General features: G+C 49.4%; 1 protein-coding gene across 1 annotated transcript; it reads left to right on the plus strand.

Moving 5' to 3' along the window:
- The first annotated feature begins 11,338 nt into the window (after positions 1-11,338).
- Positions 11,339-15,870, plus strand: OTOL1 (otolin 1). The gene is made up of 4 exons (XM_030227180.2): positions 11,339-11,642; positions 13,499-13,588; positions 14,406-14,477; positions 14,666-15,870. The coding sequence occupies exons 1-4, from the start codon at positions 11,339-11,341 to the stop codon at positions 15,559-15,561; spliced, it is 1,362 nt and encodes a 453-aa protein (XP_030083040.2). The 3' UTR covers positions 15,562-15,870.
- The last annotated feature ends 909 nt before the right edge of the window (positions 15,871-16,779 follow it).

A 16,779-nucleotide genomic window follows, 5' to 3' on the forward strand; every position in this document is an offset into this window, starting at 1 on the left:
CAGCCAGGGCTGCCCCCAAGATGACCCAAAATGGCCCCAAAATGCACCAGCGCTCCCGGGGTCTCTCCCTGGGATCAGCTCTGCTCCATTCCCACCTTGCAGTTCATTGTCCCAGCCCAGCTTTAGCCCAGGCACTCCCACCCTGCTTGTTTTTCTCTCTCCAGCCCACGGGGTTTGTGCTCCTGGGCTGAGATTGGGCTCATTTGTCCTTGGTGCCCAGCTGGAGCAGGAATTGTTTTGTCTCCCTGCTCTGGGCACAGAGCTCACCATCCCATAATATGGAGCTCAGACCCACACACTAAAGCAGCACAGAACCTGAAACATGGAAAAGCCAAACCTGAGGCATCAGCTCCACACAACAGTTTAATTTATTCCAGGGGCTGAACTTTTCAGAGAGGAATGTACAAAAAGCTGTCCCCCGGTCTCCTCAGCTCCCTGATTAGCTGCTGCTGCCTTGCTTCTGATGGGCACAGAATCCCTGAAGCTTGGAATCATTCAGGTTGAAAAAGATCTCCAAGATCATTGAGTCCAGGTGTTCCCAAAGCCACCACTAAACCCTGTCCCCAAATGTCACACCCTACAGCTTTTAAATCCCTCCAGCAATGGGGACTCTAACAATCCTTGGAGATTCCCAAGACCCCAAAACCAGGGGACTTGGGCAGCTGTGCCAGGGCTGGACAGCCCTTTCCTGGAAGGAATTGTTCTCCAAATCCTAACTGATCCTCCCCTGGCACAACCTGAGGCTGGAGCACAGCCCGACCCCCTGGCTGTCCCCTCCTGTCAGGAGCTGTGCAGAGCCACAAGGCCTCCCCTGATCCCCCTTTTCTCCAGGCCGAGCCCCTTCCCAGCTCCCTCAGCCCCTCCTGGTTCTCCATTCCCTTCCCAGCTCCCTCAGCCCCTCCTGGTTCTCCATTCCCTTCCCAGCCCCCTCAGCCCCTCCTGGTTCTCCATTCCCTTCCCAGCTCCCTCAGCCCCTCCTGGTTCTCCATTCCCTTCCCAGCCCCTCAGCCTCTCCTGGTTCTCCATTCCCTTCCCAGCTCCCTCAGCCCCTCCTGGTTCTCCATTCCCTTTGCCCCAGGTGAGCTCAGCCCTGGCTGCAGAGAAGTTTCTGTGCTGTTCAAATGCCTCCGTTTGCCTTTGGCCCACTCTGGCTTATCAAACAGAGAAGGATTTGCCTCACAATAAATTTCAGATTTGCTGATAATCGAGTTTTGTTTGCCTTGAGACAGGACAGGGCTGAGGGGCCCTGCCAGGCCCTGCTGGTGTTTCCAGAGGGAAGAAGCTCCCGAGGCAGAGCTGACTGAACTCAGGATGAGCAGCTCTGTTCTGAGAAGTAGGACAGGGTTTAATCCAGAGGAGGCTTGGTTTGGGTTATCAGACCCTGCTGCTGAGAGGCTCTGCTTCCTCCTGGGCTTCCTGCTCCTGCTGCTTCCTCCCCTGACTCAGGAGGAGCCTCTGGCTTGTCCCTTGCAAGGAATGAAAAGCAAATTAACTGAGCAGGAGCAAAAAGTGAACAAACAAAAAACAACAAAAAAAAAGGGAAATGAAGAATTAACTTTTGAGTTAATTTTCTATTAGAGCAGGGTTTGAAAAGGAGAAACTTCATATGGGTAAATCAATTTATTTATAAGCCTAACCCTTGCATTTACCAGCTGCAGGCTGACCCTTCTGCACCGAGCAAAGGAGCCCCAAATCCTCCCAGTGCTTTAAAATCAGGCCTATAAAATGAAAGGTGAACACAACCACATTTAATTGCCAACTTCCTCAGGGTTACCATCCTCCTGCTCCAGACCTGCTTGAGCCTCAGCCTTCCCTAGGAGCCCTGTGCTTGTCATGGTAAAAATCAGAGCAAATTACCTGTGTGAAGTAGATAAAAATACAGGAGTTTGTTTCCTTGTCCCCCCAGGGGCTGCTGCTCTGGGAGATCTGCTCTGGCCCCTGGGGATTTGTGTTCATTATTGCTGGGGACTCCAGCTGGCTTTGGCTCCTGCAGGAGATGTCCAGCTCAGCCCCTGGAGACAGGAATGAAATCCCTGCCCTGCCAGAGAGCCAACAAGGCATTTGTAGAGTCTGGGAGTATTTCCTGAGCCTTTGGGCTGTCCCAGCCCTGCAGGAACAGTTCACAGCAGGCCAGGCTCTTCCCAGCCTGCACCACCAGAGGATTGCCCAGAAAATCCCATTCCACAGAATCCCAGAATTCCAGAATGGGTTGGGACCTTAAAATCATCCCATCCCAGCCCTGCCATGGCAGGGACACCTTCCACTGTCCCAGGTGCTCCAAGCCCTGTCCAAGCTGGCCTTGAGCACTTCCAGGGATCCAGGGGAAGCCACAGTGCTCTGGGTGCCCTCCCCACCTTCACAGGGAGGAATTTCTCCCTAAAATCTGATCTAAACCTCCACCTCAGCAGACTTGAGGATGTTCCTGCGAACCCAACAAAGCAACAGCCTGAACCCCTCATTTTCCAGCAGTGAGAGATCTGCAGGTGCCTGCTCAGGTTTTGTCTGGCTGGTGAGGACGTCCTGATTAATGGAAAGGAAACTTCCAGGGTCAGCAAGGAAATCTGGCAGAGTTTGCAGAACACTCTGGGCTGAGGTGATGCTCTGGCTGGACCTGAGATTATCGAGTTGCTAATTGTGTTCCCAACTAATTTGGAGCGTGGTGATCCTGCCCACAGCCACCCTCTGTGACAAATTAGAGAACAACCCTTTTATCTAATGACAGGGCAGGCTGGACAAAGCCATCAGCCCTGTGGGGTGTGGGGACAGCCCTTTGGGGGTGATCCCCCAGCCCTGTGGGGTGTGGGGACAGCCCTTTGGGGGTGATCCCCACCCTGTGGGGTGTGGGGACAGCCCTTTGGGGGTGATCACCCAGCCCTGTGGGGTCTGGGGACAGCCCTTTGGGGGTGATCCTCCACCCTGTGGGGTGTGGGGACAGCCCTTTGGGGGTGATCCCCCAGCCCTGTGGGGTGTGGGGACAGCCCTTTGGGGGTGATCCTCCACCCTGTGGGGTGTGGGGACAGCCCTTTGGGGGTGATCACCCAGCCCTGTGGGGTGTGGGGACAGCCCTTTGGGGGTGATCCTCCACCCTGTGGGGTGTGGGGACAGCCCTTTGGGGGTGATCCCCCAGCCCTGTGGGGTGTGGGGACAGCCCTTTGGGGGTGATCCCCCACCCTGTGGGGTGTGGGGACAGCCCTTTGGGGGTGATCACCCAGCCCTGGGGGGTCTGGGGACAGCCCTTTGGGGGTGATCCTCTCTCCACGTGCTCCAGGTGCCACCACAGCTCCTCTTTTGGGGCTTGGTGGCACTGTGGGACACTGGTGGCAGCAGGGACCGGGTCTGGCCCTCCCTTGTGCTGTGACTGCCTTGGGACTCTGGTGCCAAATGAGTTCTGTGCTTCCTTCTGAGAAATTCTGTCTTGTGGGGATCTGTTTTTGTGGAATTGGGATTATTTACCCGCAGCCTTGTCCTCCTCAGTGTCAATAAATCAATATCGATATCAATTAATGTTCTGGGTTAATTGGCCAGCTGGGGGAGGGGCTGGGTGGAATTCTGGGACCAGGAACAAGTAATTAGGAGGTAAAGGAATAATCAGAGCAAGGGCTGGGCAGGATCTTCAGTCCTGGCTGAGTCACATTCTCTCATCTCTGCTTCCTGCTGTGCCCCGTGGCCAACACTGAATTGCTCCAGCCAGGCTGGATGAGCAAAGTGTGTGATCTGCTGGGATAGCTGGGATAACTGGGAAAACTGGGATTTGTTCTTGTCCTGCAGATCCCAGTGTGTCCATACTGCCACCCTCACTGGGGCAGCAGGTGGGGATCCCCAGCCCACCCCAGGGAATGCCTGGCTTGCTCCCATCACTGCTTCCCAAGCGTTCCAGAGGAAAATCCAGCTGCCTTGGGAGGTTCAGGTTTCCCTCTGGAGAAGGCAGCTGAGTTTGGGATGCTCTGGGAGGAATCACCACTAAGCACATCCCACCCTGTGGCTGGAGAAGATTTTCACCTGGAGAAGGCCCAGCTTTGAGATCAACCCTACTCATTCTAAAATCAGTTATCCATTGGAAATTCCCTTAAAATGAGGAATTCCTCCCATATCTGGGTTTTATTTTTTTGTTGGTTTTCCCCTATATAGGCCACTGCTCCCAATGCAAACAGGTTTGAGCGGTGCAGGTCTCTCAGAAACTTCATTTTTGTGTTCAAAAAATTCCATTTTGGGAAGTTATCCCGGGAAAATGTTTGGTTTGGAGCTTTGTGCTTGTCCTGGGTGCATCAGGATGGCTCAGGGTGAGTGGGGTCGGGGATTCTTAGGGCTGGGATGTTGGACAGGGTGGGACTGTCGGGATCTCCTGTCCAGGAACTGGACTGGATGATGCTGTGGGGCCATTCCAACCGGGATATTCCCTGATTTTTGTGCTTCGGCTGCAAACCCGTCCCTGGCCGGGCTGTTGGGAGCTCCTGGAGCTCCCTCTTGTGCCGAGCCTCACCTGGAGCAGCAATTCCTGCGTTCCCTAAAACCTCCTGGCTTTTCCTTCTCCATCCCACTCCTGCCCTCCCATCCCTGTTCCTCCCCAGCTCCACCTGCCAGCCTGGAGCCCCTTTTGAAAAGCAGTTGTCCCTAATTCCAGCACCAGGTGACATCTGGCACAGCTGTCACCTCCTTGGAACGGGAGCAATCCTTCCCACCTCAGCACTTTGTGCTCCTGCTCCCTTTCCAAGGGAAAAATGAGAGCTGGAAATGAAAAATGAGAGCTGGAAATGAAAAATGAGAGATGGAAATGAAGTCACTCTGCTCCTGCCCTAATCCTGGTGGGATTCCTGGTGGGATGCTCCTGCAGCTGGACTTTAATGATCTGCTCCAACTCAGGATACAATCTGAGTCAGGAGATCTAAAAAATACAATATATTTTACAATTATTTATAATTTACTACTGTTTTACATCCCCTTGTTTATTTTTTGGAGATATTTTGCTGCCTCTGCTGCTTCTGGGTGAGTTGCAGAGGAGGTGGAGAGTTTTAGGCATCTCTTCCAAAGAAATCAATGGGAATTTTCCCTCTGATTTTAGTGCAGATCCCAAGCCCTTGCAGCGAATTTGTAGATCAGAAAGAAATAAAATTCTCCCTCTCCTTTGCTTTTTAATTCCCCACATACCATGAGCTCCCTGAATTCTTGGAGTCCAGCACACAGAGACAGTTTCACTCCCAGATTTTTGCTTCCTGCTGTGATTTGAAGCTGCTGCAGCTCTCTGCCCTGGGCTGGAACCCTGGATTTTATTACACAGCCCAGATCAGCCAGAGCCAAGGAGAATTTGGGTGAAAGGAAACCAGAGCTTCCCATTTCCTTCTTTCCAAGGAGTGTTGCAACACCTGCCAAGGTGGAACCACCTGCAAAGGGACTCAGTGCCACAGGATCCTCTCCTGAATTAAATCTCCAAATCTCATAAAATGCTGATTGATGATTTTCCAGGATTCAGTGATGATTCCAGAGGGCTGGGGGAGGGAATGACAGCCCTGCCCCAAAGGAACCTCCAGCCTGGAATTTCAGCCCCCCCCCTCATTTCCAGCCACTCATTTTCCCTGAAATCTGGCACTGGCCACAAGGAGGGCAACGATCCCAAAAAGGGCTCTTGAGGAGGGTTTTGTTCCCCAAACACACAAGGAAAAGAACATTTCCTGGGAATAAAAGGTCCTCACAAAGGGACCCCCCGGTGAAAAGGGGACCCGGGGAATTTTATCCCTTTCCCCTTTGGCTGTCTCCAGTTTCCAGAGGAGACAATGGATGCTTCTCTCAGCCCAGACCTCCCCACAAAGGAAATCCCGGGGCAGGGTTTGGGATAACCCCTGGGGGAATATGTTTTACATCCCAAAAGGCTCTAAAACCCCAGCCAGGGTGTGGGAGTTGAGCCCAGAATAATTCCCGAGCTGTAATTCTGGTGGCTCCCATAAATACCGGCGTGGTTCTGCTGCTCTGAGTCTGCACCTCGGGGCTCTCACAGGGATGGACCCCAGGAGCTTCTCACATCACTCCCCAAATGGAGTTTTATTTTTTTTTTGGGAAATAGAAGCTTTTGGATCTCCTAGGCAGTAAATTTAAAGGGCAGTAAATCCCCATTTAGGTGCAAGTGCAGATTTAGGGGGTTTGGACCAAGATTTGGAGCAGGGGCTGTGGGATGCTCTGGCACAGACTGCTGCAGGTTTTCCCCATCTCATCTTCCCCCTGATATCTGAATTTTAGAGACTGGATTTACAGGGAGATCACTTTATTCCTCTGAATCCAAAGGAAATCCCTATGGAGGGGAATATTTTCTCTAGTACGTATTTTCTATTTTTCTTTGTATTTTCTCTAGCCAAGCATTTAAAATCCTACACAAACCATTGCTCTTTTTCTATGTAAATGAAATAATTTTTACCCCATGCAGCATTTAAAGTTCTCACCACAAATGAATCCCCTCTGCTCCCAAATTTAAGCTGAGAACAGAACAACCATGAAGGCAAAACCCAAAGATTATTTTCTCCTTCATTTTCAGGTTTTATTTCTCCCAAGCATTTAATTCACAATTTGATGATTTGGGGGGGAAAAAAAGCAGATTACCACCCAAATTTGCTCTTAGTAAAGGGAATTCAACATTTGTTGCTCTGATGAACCCACAGAGCTTTTTTATTTTTCTTTTACCCCTTTCCCCACTCCCAGCTCAGGGAGGGGATGGTGATGCCAAAAATCTGCATTTTAGAAACAGAGGGAAACCTGGACCTGGCAGAAATAAATGGGCAAATTCCTTCTCCTTTGGGTCCTCAAATGCCAAAACTCTCCTCAAAACTGTCCAGGCAAATTCCTGCTCAGTCTGGTGGTACCCAGTGAGATGAAGGAGGAGCATCCCTAAAATCCCCAAAAATCTTTGGGGTTGAGCCAAAACACCACAGCAGCATCCCAGGCTTTGAGGGAAGGCTTGGATTTCTGGGATTTCAGTGTCCCCTGCTCCTTGCAGGGACTTTGCCATTCCCAGGGTTGGATTTCTGGGATCTCAGTGTCCCCTCGCTCCTTGCTGCCATTCCCAGGGTTGGATTTCTGGGATTTCAGTGTCCCTGTGCTCCTTGCAGGGACTTTGCCATTCCCAGGGTTGGATTTCTGGGATCTCAGTGTCCCCTGCTCCTTGCTGCCATTCCCAGGGTTGGATTTCTGGGATTTCAGTGTCCCCTGCTCCTTGCAGGGACTTTGCCAACCCCCCTGTCCCCCCTGCAGGCTCTCATTGGCCGCAGCAGCAGCTGGGACCAAATAAAGCTGATTCTCTCCCAAAATAAATTCCCTTTTTGCAGGTGCCATGGAGGGGGGGTCCTCCTGGGAGCAGGAGTGTTTATAAGGTAGGAGAGAGTGGTAGAATTTAAAATATTAGGATTTGTCTGCAGAGAAATTCCTGTCTATAATCAGTGTCTGACTGCATGGGGATTGGGGTTTTCCTTTCCTCACACATCCAAAAATTAGGAATAATGAAATAAAATAGAGAGCAGTCATCTCCCTGATATTTAAAACTGATGGATTGGGGTTAAATTCCTGCTGTGAACTGGAATATCTGGAGTTTTAGGAAGCACACACACAAAAAAAGTGTATTATTACCATCTTACTATGGGAAATATGTTAATAATTAGTAGATATTTAGATCTAATTAAATGCAGATTGATTTATGAATTATATGGCACTGCAGCAAAGTTTAATTCTTTCTATTTTGTGTTCACTGTGAATTATAATTTTAGTGGGGGGATTCCAGTGAATGATTTTATAATCAGTGGTGGTGAATTAATGTAATGAAGAAGTGCAGAATTTCAGTTTTATTTAAGTGCATTTATTTAGAATCCCAGGCTGGTCTGGGTTGGAAGCAAACTTAAAGATCATCTTGTTCCTACCCCCTGACATGTAAAATAAAATCCTAAAATAATTATTTAAGAATAATTAATACAGGAACAGTCCTGCCCCTTAAAATGAAAATCTGTTTAGTGTTTGCTTGCTCTGAGGATTTAATTTTTCAGGCTGGTGAGGTAAAATTTGTTTATTAATGATGTTTTCCCAGTGTTTGACAGCAATCAATCCATCAATCTGGTTGGGTTTGGGGCTTGTGATGTGTGACAGGAAAACTCAGGAATGGTTTGGATTTGAGAGCTGATTTGGGATTTCCCCATAAAGTTATTAAATCCCTAAAATCCCTGGGGGTTTTGTGTGTAAATAATGGATTTATTTACTTACCTCCAGCTGGGACAGGACCCTCCTGTGGGAGGATATTGTTCCAAAGGAGAAATTGGGGTTTTTCCCCTTTTTCCAGGCAGCAGATGATCCTTTATCTGCTTTTTTTTCTCCATTTTTTTCTCCTTTTTCTCCTTTTTTTCCTCCTTTTCCTGTGGCTGCAGCTGCAGGCTCTGGCTGCTCCCTGAGCATCTCCCTCCACACCAACTTCCCAGGAAAACTCTTCATGGTAAGGGAAAAAAAAATCCCAATTTTGGGCAAAAATCTGGCTGTGGAACCCCATTCCCATTAAACCACTCATGGAGAAGGGATAATTTATCCTCAGGGATTGAATGGTCCCAGAGGGAACTGCTGAGTTTTATTTTCTTCTTTGTTAGGGTTGGGATTGAATGTGGGAGATGGTGGGTTTTGCTTGGATTTAGGTGTTTAATTGTTTTTTATTTATATTATAGTTTCACAAATTGTTTTATAGTATTTTTATAGTATAGTTTTATGGTATTTTACTCTAACAAATTAAAAATGGAGTTGTATCTTTGTTTTTATGTATTTTTAAGGATAAACTGTTTAGTTAACAAATGACACAAATTATCTTTATTTTTAATGTAATAACTAACTACTTGTAGCTTGTAATGTGGATTTTTAAATTTAATTTTACAATACTACTTTAATGAAGAAGAAGGTAAAGAAGAAGCACTCTCTTCTGCCTTAAAATTTTTATCTTGTTTTATATATATTATTATATTCTGAAACTTTAAGGGTTTTTTACTATGTGATATTACACACTTTTATTTAAACCACACATTTACAATCTTAGTTTTACCATTTAATTTTGGAGGTTTTTTCCTGCAGCCTCAGGTTAAAAGCAGTGTTCTCTTGGGGGGTCAGTGCTAAATTCTAAAATTCTCAGCAGATTCCAGCAGTGACCAGGGGGGGTTTTATGTGGGGAATCAATTTTCCATTTAATGATTTCGATTTGTTCGAAAAAGGTGAGGGGGAAAATAAAAAATAAAAAATAAAAAATAAAAAATAAAAAATAAAAAATAAAAAATAAAAAATAAAAAATAAAAAATAAAAAATAAAAAATAAAAAATAAAAAATAAAATCCCTCTTTCCTCTGCAATGGAATTGTGAAAGATGGAAAGGTCTGGAGTGGAGCTGGATCTCCTTTTGCCCCCTGGCTGGCAGGGCTGGGGTCTCTCCTGGAGTTTCCCATGCTGTGGAATGCTGGGGCTCCTCGGGAAGGTTGGGTTTCAGCCCCAGCAAGAAAGGGGCTCTGTTCCCTCTGCAGGTACAGCTGGGGACCCTGCTTTAAAAAAGGAACAAAGGTGCTTTTTGTGACAGGTCACCTGAGAGGCAGCACCTGGCAGAGAGGAAAACCCTTCTGTGCCTTTGTCCTTTCTTCCTGGGTCAGCTGAATCAACACTTTAAAGATAAAAAGAGCAGATGTGAAAGGTTGCACTAAAAAAATCCACAAAATCAGGCAGACATGAAAAAAAAACAATTGAAATCAAGATAAAAATTTTGGTACACTCGATACTTTTGATTCCAAACCACCTGAGTTTGGAAAACTTGTTGTTTCATTTTGTTTCCATTTATTCTTTTAGAGAAAAGCTCTTTATTGAGCGTAGTTGTGTTGGACTCTGAAATCATTCTGGAATTCTCTCCATGTCCTTCCAGGACCAAAGCGGGGGTTACAAGAGAGCTGGAGAGAAACCTTTCCCTTAAGGAATGGAGTGATGGGAATGGCCTGGAGTTGGAGAAGGGAAGGGTTGGGTGGGATTTTGGGAAGGAATTCCTCTCTGGGAGGGGTTGGGATGGATTCCCAGAGCAGCTGTGGTTGCCCCTGGATCCCAAGGCCAGGCTGGATGGGGTTTGGAGCACCTGGGACAGTGGGAGGTGTCCCAGGGATGGAACAGGATGGGAATTAAGGTCCCTTCAACCCAACCTGGCCTTGAGCATCTCCTGGCATGGGGCAGCCACAACTCCTCAGGGAAAGCAGAGCCAGGGCCTGACTCCTGGCATTGTCCTGGCTTGGGGGAAGTATAGGAGAAACAGGTGATCCCCCTGGTATTATTATTATTGGTATTATTTGTATTATTATTATTACTATTATCCAGGGAATAATGTGCCTTGACTCCATGATTCAGAATGCTGAACAATTCCTTTATTAAAACTATACTGTATTACACTAATACTATAATATAACCACATTAAAGAGATTACTCTACTCTACTCTACTCTACTCTACTCTACTCTACTCTACTCTACTCCACTCTACTCCACTCTACTCTACTCTACTCTACTCTACTCTACTCTACTCTACTCTACTCTACTCCACTCTACTCTACTCTACTCTACTCTACTCTACTCTACTCTACTCCACTCTACTCTACTCTACTCCACTCTACTCTACTCCACTCTACTCTACTCTACTCCACTCTACTCTACTCCACTCCACTCCACTCCACTCCACTCCACTCCACTCTACTCCACTCCATTCCACTCCACTCCACTCTACTCCACTCTACTCTACTCTACTCTACTCTACTCTACTCCACTCTACTCTACTCCACTCTACTCCACTCCACTCTACTCTACTCTACTCCACTCTACTCCACTCCACTCTACTCTACTCTACTCCACTCTACTCCACTCCAATCCACTCTACTCCACTCCACTCTACTCCACTCCACTCTACTCCACTCCACTCCACTCCACTCCACTCTACTCTACTCCACTCTACTCCACTCCACTCCACTCCACTCTACTCTGCTCTGCTCTACTCTCAGATACTACAAAAGCCCCGTGACAGTCTGAGACAGCCAGGCCACAGCTCTGAGGGACTGCCTACTCACTCCAAACAACTTCCACGCACGTCAGTTGCCCAAATCACTTTGGGCAGACAATCCCCGTAACGCGCTCCACACGTGCGAAAACGGGAGCAGCCAGTAGAGATGAGAATTGTTTTCTCTTCTCTGAGTTTCTCACTGCCTTCCCCAGGAAAAATCCTGGGGAAATTTGTGCCTGCTGCTCTCTGTGAAGGGTGCAGGGGGGAGGATGCAGGGAGGGTTTAGCTGTCTGTCTGTCTGTCCTGTGTCCCACAGCCGCTGCCATGCCGAGCTGCCCGCGGCCCGTCCCGCTGCTGCTGGCGCTGGCCGCCGTCCCCGCGCTGGCGGCGCTGAAGGTGACCCCGGCCGTGCTCCACACCAAGCCCAAACCCTCCCAGGCACCGGCAGCTCCCCCGGCTGTCCCGGGGAGGATCCCGTTCCCAGCAGCGCCGGGCAGAGCCGAGCTCCCCACGCTGTTCCCCCTGGAGAACTCCACGCTGGACTCGGCCGAGTTCTTCTTCAACTGCTGCGACTGCTGCCCGCCCGCGGCGGGGCCTCGGGGCTGGCCGGGCCCCCCGGGACCCCCAGGTGGGCTGAGCCCTCTCTGCTGGGCTGGGAACGCCAAATCCAGCGGCTTTTCCCTCGGGAAGTCATTGGGAGGGTTTGTGCAGCTCGTGGGGGAGATCTCAGCCATCAGCAGCTCTGATGCTGGGTGGTTTTGGCTGCTTTAGGGGCCCGAACAATCCTCAACAACAACAGCCCTGCATTCTTCTCTGTCTCATCACAACAGCCTTGCACTCTCTCCTCTGACTCCTGCAAGCACAGAAAATGTTTAGTGATGCACCGTGTGTAGTCAGATACCCCTAATCAATCTCTCTTTAACCCCATTTTTTAGTCAGATACCCCTAAGCAATCTCTCTTTAACCCCTAAATCTCCTCCCTCAGCTCTTCCCAAGGGGCAGCTCCCATCGCTGCTCCCCGGGACAGGGACACAGCAGGGAATGGCTGGGGCTGTTCCAGGGCAGGTTTGGGGTGGGTGGTTGGATTTTAGGGAAAAACCTTTCCCTTCCCCCCCAGAGGGTGCTGGGCAGTGCCCAGGCTTCCCAGGGAATGAATGGGCACATTCCCAAAGCTGCCAGAGCTGCAGGAGCGTTTGGATAACGCTGCCAGGGCTGCCCCGGGTGGGATTTTGGGGTGTCTGGGCAGGGCCAGGGACAGGACTGGATGATCCTGGTGGGTCCCTTCCAGCTGAGGATATGCCAGGATTCTATAAGTCTATGGAATGTGGGATGTGATCCTGATTTGTGTCAATCCAGAGCAGAAAAGTGAGTGTCAGCCCCATGCTGGAAGTGACAAACCACCAGTGTGAGTTTGGGAATTCCTTTGGGACCATCCCAAATCCCTGCTGGCAGGATTCCTCAATTCTCACGCTCCTCAATGCTCTGTCCCTGCCCTGAGCTTTAGTTCCACATTCACTTCAACCATGGCTTTATGACCCCTAAAACTACCTTCAAGCAGTTTTGCATCTTTTCTGAAGGCTTCTTTTTTTATGATTTTTTATTTTTTGATTTTTTTTTCGCATTGCAAAAGAGGAAATTTAAAAAAAATTGGGTTCAATTTCAAAAATAAATAAATGAGGCACAAGAAGCTGCTGTCTATAAAGGACCTAAATATTTAATAAAATACATTTTGTTTCTTCTTTCTACTGCTAAAATGCACATCCACAGAGCACCTGATTCTGCTCCTGCTCTAATGAATAGTGCATTAGCCTGCAAAAGTTCACTTCAATTGCACTGATGTTGGAGATAGGAACTATTCATCCGAGGAAAGGTGGGAAAATCATGAAATATTCCTCCTTTAATCCAGTGCACTCCAGGGATTTTCACTCCCCATGGTTTGGGAACAGTTGGCTCATGGAAATTGTGGTGGCTGTAAAGGGAGTTTGATCTCTCATCTCTTGATGGAAAAGTCCTGGTGGTGATTGAAGGTGCCAGAATCAGCTCCCAGACAGGGATCTCTGGATTCCCAAGGGGATGGAAAAGGGAAAGATTTCAATCCCTCCTTTCTGCAGAGATTCTGCATCTCTCAGCCAGGTTACCCTTCTATATTTGCAGAATTAATTCTCCTTAAGGAAAGGGACAATTCCAAAGCTCTGGCAGCTCCTCAGATATTAAAGACAGATTAATTTCTGATGTTTTGTGAACCTCTGAGCTCCTGTGGCTCCGAGGCAGCTCAAAGTTGGTTTTAAAAAGTCTTTAACTATGGCCCAGAGTGAAAGGCAAAGCTGGGAGATTTGATGATGTCAAATAAAACAAGCAGCTCTTCCCAAGGTGATGGAATCCCCTCATCTGCACTCCTCAATGCCCCACTGCTCAGGTTCTGATGAAAATGTTATTTAGAAGTTAAACCTTGGAGTTACTGAGATAGTTTTGTTGATTTTACAGGTCCCACGGGGGAGAAGGGAGATGCTGGGCTGCCAGGGCCACCAGGAACCCCTGGCCCCCAAGGGCCAAAAGGCTCTAAAGGAGAAAGAGGTAAACCAGACTAAGGGGAAATATTGCTCTCCTCATGAAATACCACAAAATTATTTTAAAAACCGTATTTTTCGAAGCAAATTTCTGCTAGGGATTGAGCCCTGGAGAGGTTTAGCTGGCATCAGTGCAGGGACAGGAACTCAGGTTTGTTCAGGTGGAATAGGAGCAGCTGCTCATAAAGATCTCACTCAAAAATTCTTGTTCTGAACAGGAGTTCAAAATCCGGGTTCAGATTTCTTTGGGTGAGGGACAGAAGTAGGAAAAAGCCACCATGGAAGCTGTGTGCAGGTGTAAAATCTGCATTTCAATTTCAGTCTCTCAGGCAAAAGAGCTCCAGTTCAGATGCTGAGCAGTCATTATCCATCAGCATTCCTGAGAGGAAACCCTGCCCTTCATCTGGGGCTTGGAGCAGCTTTATCCTGGCAGGATCCTGCTGCTGCCTCCGGGGAATCACCGGGTGCCAGCAGCAGAGTGTGGGGCTGTTCAGTCCCTGCAGCCCCTTGGGCAGTGATTTACTCCTGGGAAAAGCTTTTGGCCGTGCTGGAATGAGGAATGCAGAGCTGTCACCTTCTGCACCTTCCGTGGAACAGCAACAGCTGCCTGGCAGAGGGGCAGAAACCTGGAGTGAGGTGGTGCTGGGGGCTGAGGCATCCAGCTGGGGCTCCTGGAGGTGTTCCCTCAAAACCCACGTTGTTCTCGTCCCTTTTATTAACGAAGTGAGGGACACACGGTCCCGGCAGGGCGTGATGTTCGCCGTGCTGCACGCACCAGCACCAGTTAATTAATTAATTAATTAATCAATGCTGCAACGTCCTAGGAGGAAAAGGGGAGCAAGGGGAGCGAGGAGCGAGTGGAAGCCCCGGTTATCCAGGGAAACCTGGGCTGCAAGGTAGGTCTGGGAAATCCAGGATTGCTCTGGAAAACCCAAGATTGCTCTGACCTTTCCCTCTGCTCTGGGTTTTACAACAGCATGGAAGGACCAACCCCTTTGGATGGTCCGTCCAGCTCCAGAGCGATCCAATTTGATTGGTTTTCACCTTCTTTCTTATTGGTTTCAATCTTCCTTTCCCCCTCTAGGTGAAGCTGGAGCCAAAGGCAATAAGGGCAGCTACGGCTTCCCTGGACTGAAGGGACAAAAGGGAGCTAAAGGGGACACCTGTGACAACGGCACCAAAGGAGACAAAGGGGACAGGGGGGACCCCGGAGAGCCGGGAGCGGGCGGAGAGCAGGGGGACAAGGGAGAAAAGGGGGACACGGGGGAAAAGGGGTACTGTGGGGAGCCGGGGGGCAGAGGGGCCAAGGGCGACAGAGGGGAAGGGGGCACCAAGGGTGAGAAGGGCAGCAAGGGGGACACGGGCACCGAGGGCGCGCGTGGGGCGGCCGGCAGGCAGGGAGAGAAGGGCGAGCAGGGCCACAAGGGCGACAAGGGGGACTCGGGCCCCGCGGGCACGGCTGGCCCCGGCGGGCCCAAGGGCGAGCCCGGTGCCAAGGGCGGCCGCGGCGCCCCGGGCAGGAAAGGCTCCCGCGGGGCCAAGGGCGCCCGGGGGGCCGCGGGCAGTGCCCCACGCTCGGCCTTCAGCGCGGGGCTGTCGCGGCCCTTCCCGCCTCCCAACGTGCCCATCAGGTTCGACCGCGTGTGGTTCGACGAGCGCCACGACTACGACCCCGCCACGGGCAAGTTCAACTGCAGCGTGGCCGGCGCCTACGTCTTCTCCTACCACGTCACCGTGCGCGGCCGCCCCGCGCGCCTCAGCCTGGTGGCCGGCAGCAGGAGGGTGGCCAAGGCCAGGGACACCCTCTACGGCCAGGACATCGACCAGGCCTCCTTCCTGACCATCCTCAAGCTCAGGGTGGGCGACCAAGTGTGGCTGGAGGTCGGCAAGGACTGGAACGGGCTCTACGCCGGCGCGGAGGACGACAGCGTCTTCACGGGGTTCCTGCTGTACCCCGATGGTTTTGAGGTCCTTCTGTGAGTTTATAACCCCGAGGAACGTCTTTTGCCTCTGGGTGCGAGAGGAGAAAAGGGCAGCACCTTGGTTTAGCTGCTGTTTTTGTGAGGTTTTAACAAAAATGTTGCTATTTGCAAGGCACGGATTAGTAGAAGTCGCGCATCCTTCGCCCATTGTCCGAGCACCAACAGGACCAGCGTGGGGAGGGCATTTCCCAGCACAGTTTGTAATTAGAATACTCAAATCATGGAATGAAACTCCTTCCCAGCTCCTGCAGTCCTTGCATGGCCCAGACTCCCTCTAGGAATCAGTTCTGATCTCTCTGATTTTGGTAAAAATGCCAGGGTTTGATTTATAGAGCTCAGCCAGACGGGAACACGAGCAGTAGGCTCCTTGAAATCGCCTGAAAAGATTTAAAGCTCTTTTATCCTTGAATCAGTATTATTTAGTGCTTTAGTCCTGGTCTAAAAGAACATTAGATCAGCGAAAAAAACCCTCCTGAATCTTGTTCTTAAGCAAAAATAAATCTGAAACTTTCAAAAGCAGCTGAGAGGTGAATATTTTATTTTATTGGCTTACTCAGACCACCAGGTTCTGAGCCTCTGAGGCTGTGGGATCATCCTTGGGATCATCCCCTTCTGATGCCTGGGATCAGCCAGGTGGGAACAAGAGCAGTAGGTTCCTTGAAATCCCCTGAGAAGATTTAAAGCTCTTTTATCCTTCAATCAGTATTATTTAGTGCTTTGGTTTTGGTCATGAATTATATAAAAAATCGTGTGAAAGAGCATTCAATCAGTGCAAAAAACCCTTCCTAAATCTTGTTCTTAAACAAAAATAAATCTGAAACTTTCGAAAGCAGCCGAGAGATGAATATTTGACTTCATTGCTCCACTCAGATCCCCAATTTCTGAGCCTCTGACGCTGAGGGCTCATCCTTGGGCTGCTGGGGGGAGGAGGAGGCAGCCAAGAACAGACTTTGGAACTCCTTGAGGTGTTGTGATGGCTCAGAGGATTTGTGGGAATGTTTAAAAAGCCTCACAGAGACCATTTGACCAGAAAACCTTAATCCAAGCTGGTTTCCACCTGAAAAATATTGAAGAATAAAAAAATCCCTCATTTTTGAGCTGTTTTTCCTCATTTTTCACGCTGTGGCAGAGTGACAATGGATTGGTTGAGGATGGGCTTTGTCTCATTATGGAGCCCTGCTAAAATAAAGCCGAAATATTTGTTCCCTTTCACTTC

The sequence above is a fragment of the Serinus canaria genome, chromosome 9, assembly GCF_022539315.1.
Source record: "Serinus canaria isolate serCan28SL12 chromosome 9, serCan2020, whole genome shotgun sequence".
NCBI classification, from domain to species: Eukaryota; Metazoa; Chordata; class Aves; order Passeriformes; family Fringillidae; genus Serinus; species Serinus canaria.

Coding starts and splice junctions, on each gene's coding strand:
- OTOL1 (XM_030227180.2), top strand. CDS start 11,339: ATGCCGAGCTGCCCGCGGCCCGTCCCGCTGCTGCTGGCGCTGGCCGCC. Junction 11,643..13,498: donor GGGCCCCCCGGGACCCCCAG/GTGGGCTGAGCC, acceptor TTGATTTTACAG/GTCCCACGGGGGAGAAGGGA. Junction 13,589..14,405: donor AGGCTCTAAAGGAGAAAGAG/GTAAACCAGACT, acceptor GCAACGTCCTAG/GAGGAAAAGGGGAGCAAGGG.